At 35.8% G+C, this 9,374-nt stretch overlaps 2 protein-coding genes across 2 annotated transcripts; one reads left to right on the plus strand and one right to left on the minus strand.

Moving 5' to 3' along the window:
- Positions 1-2,413: 2,413 nt before the first annotated feature.
- On the plus strand, positions 2,414-3,806 carry LOC120163744 (BRASSINOSTEROID INSENSITIVE 1-associated receptor kinase 1-like). Its single transcript, XM_039173590.1, has 7 exons — positions 2,414-2,544; positions 2,649-2,781; positions 2,872-2,943; positions 3,096-3,188; positions 3,274-3,345; positions 3,445-3,516; positions 3,620-3,806. Exons 1-7 carry the CDS (start codon positions 2,466-2,468, stop codon positions 3,789-3,791), a joined length of 693 nt encoding a protein of 230 aa, XP_039029521.1. The 5' UTR covers positions 2,414-2,465; the 3' UTR covers positions 3,792-3,806.
- Positions 3,807-5,002: 1,196 nt separating this feature from the next.
- On the minus strand, positions 5,003-7,974 carry LOC120163743 (F-box/kelch-repeat protein At1g22040-like). Its single transcript, XM_039173589.1, has 2 exons — positions 7,841-7,974; positions 5,003-6,815 (listed from the first exon to the last, which is right to left on the minus strand). The coding sequence occupies exon 2, from the start codon at positions 6,674-6,676 to the stop codon at positions 5,228-5,230; it is 1,449 nt and encodes a 482-aa protein (XP_039029520.1). The 5' UTR covers positions 6,677-6,815; positions 7,841-7,974; the 3' UTR covers positions 5,003-5,227.
- Positions 7,975-9,374: the final 1,400 nt, after the last annotated feature.

Here is a 9,374-nt window from a genome sequence, read left to right on the forward strand (position 1 = left end):
CCTCTTGTAAACGGTGCATTAATGCACCGAAATTTGTTTTTGACTTTCAACAAGAGCAAGCAAGTGTTGTTTAAAATGTTCGATAGTTATCGTGAAGTTGCTGGGATGCCCGAAGTTTGCAGAATGCGAACGGCAACATGTGCTTTTGGTTAGTTATTCAAAGTTGTCCGGGATTGTTCGCATTGTTTGTTGCTTAATCCGCAAACCATGGAGAAGATTCCCTTACCTGGACTGCCTGAAACATTCGACGAATATGCAGTTTCATCAGCTTCTAATGATCCCAATTGTGTCGTCTGCCTTTACCAATTTTGCTTTGAGCAAGTTTATTTATTGTAGGGCAGTTGAGAGTTCATGGACGATAGTGAGAATCAAGAAACTGAAAATGGTGAAATCTAACGGGGCCAGTCTAAACGAACTGCAGAGAGTTGAAGGTAGAATCACGAATCTAACTGGCTTCCGAGGCAAGATTTATGCGCAATATTTGTAGGAAAATTTGGCGGAAATAAATTTCGATCCGATTTTAAATGTAAAGCTTGTGGAAAGAGAGGTAGGGGACAACGTTTGCTTACCCTCCTCCACCTCCTCCATTGGAGTAAGTGAGAATACGATTTACATGGTCGAATCATGCTGTAAACTTTCGCGATTCGAGTGAATTTTCGTGGCTGCACCATGAAAATGTGGCCAAGATAAATCTCACAATTTGAAGTTTTCAGGTTGGATTTTACAAGAAAGATACGGGAGAGGGTTGGGGAAGCTATGCGAGAAGAATATTGCATTCATTTGTTACAGAGATGGAGTTTGTGTTTCATGCTCATTAATGGAAGGATTTAAAAGAAAAGGAAGTTGCATTTCCTTGGTTGGTTGTTTTTTAAGAGGAGAAAACATGTATGACGCATTTCACCTTGAAGATGGGAGTATTTCGGTTTCTTTACCATTTGAACAAGTAAACATGTATAATGTATTCATTTCCAGAATAATAGGATTAAGTAGTCTCGATAACATCAGACTTATATGTACCTTTGTTATATCGAATTACCCTCTTGACGGTCTTGAGATGTAATTCACTGACACAATACATAAACCTAGACAAATACTTACAACATTTAAATTATTAGAATGTGTTACCATAAGATACATTGATTATGCAGTCGATCAATTTCTAAATTATCTTTCATCAACTTTATTAACTCCATTCTCTTTATACAACTTCTCCTTTTGGATCATAGGAGTGCACACTTCTTTGCATTCTTCAAACTTATCTTCTTCAAGATTTCTTTAATATACTTTTAGCAGATGGAAACTCCATGCTCAACCTCTTTAATTCCTATTTTAAGATCAATACGAGATATGCTAAAATATCTCACTAAATGAGTCTCTTTTTATTTTTAAAATTGTCTCATTCAAAATGTCATATTAGAAAAGTCAACAAATAACGATACTTATATTTCTCTTTTTACCCTTATATGTCTCTCTCTTTTATTCCTATTAAAAGCTCAATAATTACTTGATTCGAATGGACTCGACTCGAGTTTTTAACGAGCCGAAACAAGCTACTTGGTACTCGACTCGAAAAGCTCATGAGTAGCTCAAAAGTATAATATATTAAGATCTTATTTTTTTTAAAAAAATTATTAATAATATGAACATTTATGTGTTGATTTTTTTTTTAAATAAAATATGAGATTTTCATGTATTTAAGGTTCATGGAGTTTGAATTTGAAGCTTTAATCGAGTTAAATTTAAGATTTTTTTTTTCATTTCGGGCCTTTTTCAAGCTTTTTACGAGTTTCAGTTCATGATTTAGAGTTCGAGTCAAGCATAAAAATTTTAAGCTCGTGAGTTTTCGAATCGAATAGAATTTTATTTCAGAGTTTTCGAGTCGAGTCGAACTCGAGCCCCGACAAAGGAATCAAATTTTACGCGCGCGTTTTTGACCCTTGGTTATAGCTGCACTTTTCTCTCTTGTTGACGAAAACGGGTAAAGAAAACGAAATAACACGAGAATTTTACGAGGTTCGGCAATGTGCTTACGTCCTCGGTGCCTAGGCGGCGCTAGAATTTTATTCAATGATATTTTAGGTCTAGGTTACATCTCTATTTATAATAGAAAACCCTGGTACATAATTACAAAATCAACCCTGTACCGTACCGCGGGGGCTACGCCCCCGCACCCCCAACCCACATAATTTGTAACCCCACAACAAGACTTTCTTTGTAAGGACAGTTGATGTTCGCTTCGCTCACTCCGCTCCATCTCCTGTCCTCTTTACTGGTATATTTATGAGCCATACCTAACATCTCTCAATCAAGACTCCACTGAAGCTTACTTTGACTTGGCAAAACAAAGCCAAAAATGGAAGAAGAGAAAAGAAAGTGCCTCGCTCTGAGCCTCTCACTCACTTTTAATCTTTGTTTGGCTTTAGTTTGGACCAAAGTAATCGAAGACAAAGAAAGGAGTGAGATTGATGGAGAGACGCATCTCCGTTTGCATATGGTTGATTCTGGCGTTGAATTTGTTTTCCAGAGGTGCAGGCAATGCTGAAGGTTCGTCCTTATTTCCTTGTGTTTTGGTTTAGTTTAGTAGTGGTCAACCTAATCGACTTGTTTTGGTTAGCAATAACAGATTGCTTTGTCTTGGTGTTAAACAGGTGATGCTTTGAATGCATTGAGAGCCAATTTGGCTGACCCTAATAACGTGTTTCTAAGCTGGGATCCAACCCATGTCAACCCTTGCCTATGGCAGAATATTACTTGTAACAGTGAAAATAGTGTGATCAGTGTGTAAGTTTTACTTGTACATCTTCTTTCCATTTCAGTTTCTTCCGAGTTGCCAGTTTGATGTGATGAATGCTTTTCCTTTTGTCACTTCAGTGATCTCAGGAATGCAAATCTATCCGGTCAGCTTGTTCCGGAACTCGGGCAGCTTTCGAATTTGCAGTACTTGTAAGTTGATGATGATTAAGTTTTGCACATTCATCCAAATATCCTAAGTAATAAGGGACGGACCTAGAATTTGACGTTAGGAGACGAAAACAGATTATTGAAAGAAAATACAAAGAAAATTCTTAAATTATATAAGAATTTGACATTTTCAGGGAGCTGTGTAATAATAACATATCTGGGACAATCCCGGAGGAACTTGGAAATTTGACAACTACTCTGGGCAAACTAAGGAAACTGCGTTTCCTGTAAGAACACATTTTTCTTTCTTTAATGGAGCTTGGAGATCAATAAGCAATGTAATTGATTCTTCCCTTTTTGTATATGGAACAGGCGTCTCAACAACAACTCGTTGACAGGTCAAATTCCTATGTCCTTAACTTCTATTGATACACTGCAAGGGCTGTGAGTGCTGCTATCAGAATATTTTTTTTCTTGTTTTCAAATCAGTTGTTTTAGCTTAGCTTGATGAACAATAAGTAATGGCTTGGGATGTTTTACCAGGGATCTTTCAAACAATCGGCTTGTAGGAGATGTTCCGGTTAATGGTTCCTTTTCACGATTCAATCCTGTCTGGTCTGTCTCTTATGCTATCTCACCACCACTACCTGTTCCCATTTGTTCATTAATAATAGTGTTCGTGCAGTCTCCTAAGTTGTTGCACCTCTTTTTTTCACAGTTTTACTAATAATCGACTCAATGTCCCTCCTCCTGCTCCACCACCACCTACAGCTTCAACTTCATCTGGTTTGATCTCCATTTCATTCTTATCATCTCTATCAATAATTTTTAGGGGATATGTCTCAAACTTTCACAAAGAACTTTCATCAAATATCCAATCTGATCTATGAATTTTGGCTTGATATAATTATACGAAGCACAAAACTTTAGATTTGCACACATCTAAAAAGTACAGACACATCTCCAACAACTGCAACGATAAAGGACTTGGGTTTCATGACCGACGAATATGGATGTAAAACAGACATGAAAGATACCGGAAAAGATACATCCATTTGTTTCCATCTATCGAATATAATTACAAAAAAGTTTAATGATACCAGGATAGTAAGAATAGTTATGTTCATCTGACTTTGTAGTTTGTGCTGGCAGGTAATACCGTCATTGGTGCTACTGTTGGAGCTGTTCTTCTATTCTCTATTTCTGCAATTTTATTTGCTTAAAGTGACAAGATCTTTCCTTTAACGTAGTTGGCTAGTGACTTTTTTTCCAATGTTTTAAATGTCGCCAAGTGTGTTCTTGGCACAAACCAAGAGCTCGAATAAGGCAAATTACTTTTAGTATACTCCGTTTTATAATTTTAAATTACTGTTTCGCGTGATGATATCCAAGTATAGTTGTGATTAGAAAATGTTAATACGTTTTACAGAATGTTATTAATTACGCAAAAATTAAAAGGTAAATCTTTAATAATGAATCATGTAAGTTATATGACTGTTCTAATTATAACCTAAAATGTTACCGTCAAAATATTCTCGTTTTAACTAAAGTTGATAGGTAATATTTTATGTTAAAACTCATCACTATATAATATTTTCGGTTGTAACTGAAATTATTACTAATTGTATAGCTTTTTAAGTTAGATGAAATAATATTTTAAGTTGAAATCCATCGCAATTAGGTTAAGCCGCCGCACCTGGGAACTACCCATTTATAAGAGATTTGTTGTAGTATTCTATATAAGGATGGCTACACTGCAATGTTTTAAGGACTGCATAGGAGACTACTGGTCTTGATTTCATAGCAGACCTTGATATGTACAAGGTTTCTACTTTTTGGATATAATGAAACTAAAAGCTTATGAAAAATGAAAAAAAATAAGAATCACAGTACCAACTAGAAAAAAACAAAGAGAGAGAGAGAGAGATTGCTCGTTTTTCAAGCAACGTCTCCTCAACAAGGTACACTTTAAAATCAAACATAAAGAATGAGAAAAGAAATAAAAGAAGGGGGGAAATAGTAGAGTAGATATAAATGGTAAGTATGAGACTAGAAAACAACAAGCACTTCAGGAATCTACAAAACAAGGTCCACAGATAATTTCAGCTATATATCTTGCCTTACAGTTTAGGAGAAATTCATTTCTTTACATTATACAAGTATACTGGATAAATGTTATAATATAAACACACAAGTTTTCAACGTGCTGCTTCTAAAATCAGCATTTCTGGGAAAAACAAATAAATGCAACTCGCATACAATACCATATTGAATATTCAGAAGGTTAATGCCACAACTTGGGCTCCTAAGTACCCTTATGAAGGCACTAAATATTAAGGGCTTGACAACTTACTATTTCCGAAGATCCCACCGTCCTTGTGGCAATAACCCTCCAAGGATTTGTTTGGAATGCTGCTGCAGATTCTGCAGGCTCAGCATGAACACCAGAGGAGTTATCCGATGATGATGATGATGATGGTGAAGCTGAAGGCAGGGAAGTTAAATGGTTTTTCACATCAGTTTGCATGACTGAGATATTGTTGTTCGAATCTTTAGTAATTACATGAAGCTTTCCTATTAAACCGGCAAGCAAATATGGAGTCTCTGAATCCGTGAAGTTAGGAATGGGGACCTCTCCTACAACAACCTTCCATGCATCATCTTGGTGATCATATACCTTGATGGTAGCACTCTCAAGAGAACTAGATGGATCAAGTGCATACAACTCATCACCCACAATGACACTCAATTTTGTTCCTGCCTGTTTTGCAGGCCAACCTTCACCCATGCCTACTGGCATTTCAACCCATGAATCTATTTCAGGATCGAATACTTCCCCTCCAACATCTACAAAAAAGGGCCAGCAATATAAACTCTGAGGCACAAACAGCCTTCCCTTGTATGATGTCATACCTGTGGCCATGGGTTTGAGTAGATCCGCCAGAAAGGCAGTAGGTAGAATCTGAGCTTTTGAAAATGGCATGCTTGGTATTTGGGACCATATACCAGTTTGAGGATCAAAAACTTCAGCAGACTGAAGTGGAGTCAACCTGCCACGACCCCTGGTAACCCCTCCAACAACATAGAGCTTATTATTTAAGATACCAGTCTTGCAATAGGCTCTACCAGTTGACATCGGACTTACTTCTCTCCACGAGTTTAGGACTGGATTATACTGCCAAACACACCTCAGAGCTGAAGCTTTAGAGAATCCTCCTAACACATAGATGCAACCATCAACAGCACCAATGGTGCACCCACAGAATGGCATTCTGTCCAAGGCATCCTTCTTCCCAAGCCAACCCCTTATGACATCCGCAATTTTTATGCTCGACCCCACTATGTTCCACATCCAAAGGCTAGATAAACCTTTCCTGGTTTCGTCTTCAAAAGCAACATTTGGCATCAGAGGTAACCTCTGCCATCTTCTTGACAAGGGGTCGAAACCATGCCACAAAAGCTTATGACCACCATTCTTTGTCAATAAATAGAGCCATTCCTCTGTTGTTCCGATTTCTTTCCTTACATTGAAAAGCTCAGAACTCATGATGGCAGCCTTCCAGGCCCATGACACTAACCTCAGATTTAAGTAATTAATCCTTGGAATTCTGGCAAGTATCTGATAGGATATCTCATCAGGTAGGCTAGGAATCAATCTAGGGTTCTCCTCACAAAGACAAGATGACAACTTCTGCCTCTTGCATGTTTCATTTTGTGAATCAAAGGGCTCACTCATTCCAGTCCTAGAACTATTTAGGCTTAATAACGCCCCCATTAATATCTTGATGATTGCAATATATTAAAATATTAATGCCAAAAAGATTTAATCTACCTTTGATGGCTAGAGATTTTAACCAACACTGAAAATATCAACTTTCTACACAAACCTGCTCAAAGCCATCGGGGCCTTGTACCTGAGGTAAGAACAGAAAAACAGAGTAAAACGATCTATTTGAAGAAAGGTCATCCAAAAATTATCTGATCCACCAAATTGAAAAAGAATAAGCATTTAACATCATCTCCAGAGAATGGAAGCGCAAAAGAAGGGATAGATACAATCCCCTTTACAAAATATATTACAAGAAAAACCAGAATTATGTACAATTGGAAAGTTAAATAAGAAAAGAGAGGAGTAAAAGGGTATTCCCATTTTTCCATAAAACTGAGAACTGAAATAGTATCATTCGAAGTTATATTAGATAACTCGAAAACTTAAATAACAGCAGCAAAAAATTCTCAGCTTAATTTATCACAATAAAGATGGTCTAGTTTCAGTCTCTCCGATAACATATGCAGTTAGCACCTATTATATCACTAGGTTCATTCATCCAAAGAGCAAAGATAAACATTTGAACAAAAACAGTGAAAAGAATAAGCAATTATCAGCTTAAACACCCATTACAGTTCCGAGAAACTGTAAAAATTGTGTACCCCTTTCTTAATTTGCACAAATAAAGCCAATTAGAGCCAATGTTGTGCCAACTCAGGTAAGTGTTTCAGAAAGAAATCTTGATCAAGAAATAAGCATTTTTTTTTTGTAAATTATTTTCTTTTAATGCATACGTCAAAACATCTTCCTCCCTATAAGTTAACCAAAATCAGAATAATACTAAGAAAATATTGTAAATTTTCTATATCAGTCGTCAACTCCCAAAAGAAAACCAAATTCCTAACTACAACAATCCAACGAGGGTTCAGAAAAAATCTCAATTAATTAAAAGAAGGGGAAGAAATCAGCTGAATTAAGTACAACATTCATCCGGAATCAATTGAATGCCCATGAAACAAATTGAATAAATAAATAAATGAAACAATCACATTAGCTCTCCGAATCAGCCCCGCCACGTTCCCAAACTCGCGATAAAACGGCTTCAAAATCCCCCCCCCAAAAAAGAACTGAAAGATAAAAATTTCTCAAAAAAAAGAAAGGGAAAAACACCTTAATTGTTGCGGAAGAAGAATGATCGATTCGCAATTGGCTTTTGGCTTTTTGTACACAAACAGAGCTTCCTTGGTTCTGCGAGAACAACAACCTATATTCTTCTTTATTTCCCTTTTTCTTTAAGTTGTATATTAATATAAGATTCGATTCTTTCTTTGATAGTTTTGCATTCTGCGAGAACAACCTGTAATTCTTCTGATAATTTGTAAGGCTTTTGATAAAGTACTTCGGGATCCAAACTCTAACTACTATTTAATACTAATAGCTTTAATTTGGCTTAATACAAAAATGACTGCATGAATTATATCTCAAAAATTATATTTTAGTATTTAAATAATTTTTCGTTAAAAATATGTGTTTAACGTTTTTTCAATTATACTTTTAAGTGTCTATCATTATTTTAAAATTTCTTAATAATAAAAATATTATTTTAATCTAAAAAAAAGTTTAACTTATTTGTAAAAAATCCATTTTTTAATGAAATTAAAAAAAACTTAAAAATTAAAATATCTCATTTCAACCCCATTACCCACTGTTGCTAGCCATCTCTGGCTACCATCGCCATCGTCCAACGATCATCCATTCGTCGTCACCCACTCATTGATTAATCGTCGTCCTTACCGTCACCCAAAATTCCTAAATCTAAAAATCCCCAATATAAAAATCTATAATTCTCAATTTCAATTTCTTAACTCAAAAGGTCGTCGGTCATCTCCGGCCATCATCTTCGTCACCGAACAGTTGGATTTTGATCGAAATGGCACGGTGGTTCAAATGGTGGCAACAGTGTGACTTATGGATGTCGGAATTGGCCAGAATTGACGATGATGACTTAAAATCCAATGAACTTTTGAACGTTTTTCCACGGCAAACGGTAGCATATTACGACGAAAGGCCAATGGGAGTTTGATTGGGGATCGACGTTGGTGATGATGATAGTGACAGTGACGGTCACTTCTGGCGGGTCGACGACTTTTGAAAGGAGGGAAGGGGAAGGGGGAGAGCCTGCATCGGGGGTTGTTCTTTCTTTTTTTTTACAAAAAATATTTTTATTTTTAAATTTTAAGAAAATCTCAAAATTATCAAAACATGACATGTGTCACTTAACGGAGATATTTAACAGCGGTTAACGTCCGAAAACCTAAAAATATACCGTTTGAAACATTAGAAACCTATTTTTAGTGAAAAAATCTTTAGGCACTAAAACGTTTTTCGAATGCATAGTTCGGGCATCTTTTAATTTTTATCATTAATATTTATTTTATTTTATGGCAAACTATACATTTAGTACTCTAACTATCACTTTTGTTCCATTTTGGTCAACCAACCATTTTTTCCCAAAATCATACCTAACATTAAAAATTGGTTTTATTTTGGTCACCAACTGATAAAAAATTAACATAACTGCTGATGTGGTAATTTTTATTTTTTTCAATGATTATATGACATTACCTTATTGTGACATATCAACATCGACAAGTGATCAAAATGAAATAAAAAATAAACGTTAAGTATGATTTAAAAAATAATT

Source organism: Hibiscus syriacus, unplaced genomic scaffold, assembly GCF_006381635.1.
Source record: "Hibiscus syriacus cultivar Baekdansim isolate YM2019G1 unplaced genomic scaffold, ASM638163v2 tig00111493_pilon, whole genome shotgun sequence".
NCBI lineage: Eukaryota > Viridiplantae > Streptophyta > Magnoliopsida > Malvales > Malvaceae > Hibiscus > Hibiscus syriacus.

Bases quoted from the DNA above. Each gene is read 5' to 3' on its own strand.
- LOC120163744 (XM_039173590.1), top strand. From the start codon at position 2,466: ATGGAGAGACGCATCTCCGTTTGCATATGGTTGATTCTGGCGTTGAAT. The intron at 2,545-2,648 runs GTTCGTCCTTAT...GGTGTTAAACAG, and splicing joins AGGTGCAGGCAATGCTGAAG to GTGATGCTTTGAATGCATTG. The intron at 2,782-2,871 runs GTAAGTTTTACT...TTGTCACTTCAG, and splicing joins GAAAATAGTGTGATCAGTGT to TGATCTCAGGAATGCAAATC.
- LOC120163743 (XM_039173589.1), bottom strand. From the start codon at position 6,676: ATGGGGGCGTTATTAAGCCTAAATAGTTCTAGGACTGGAATGAGTGAG.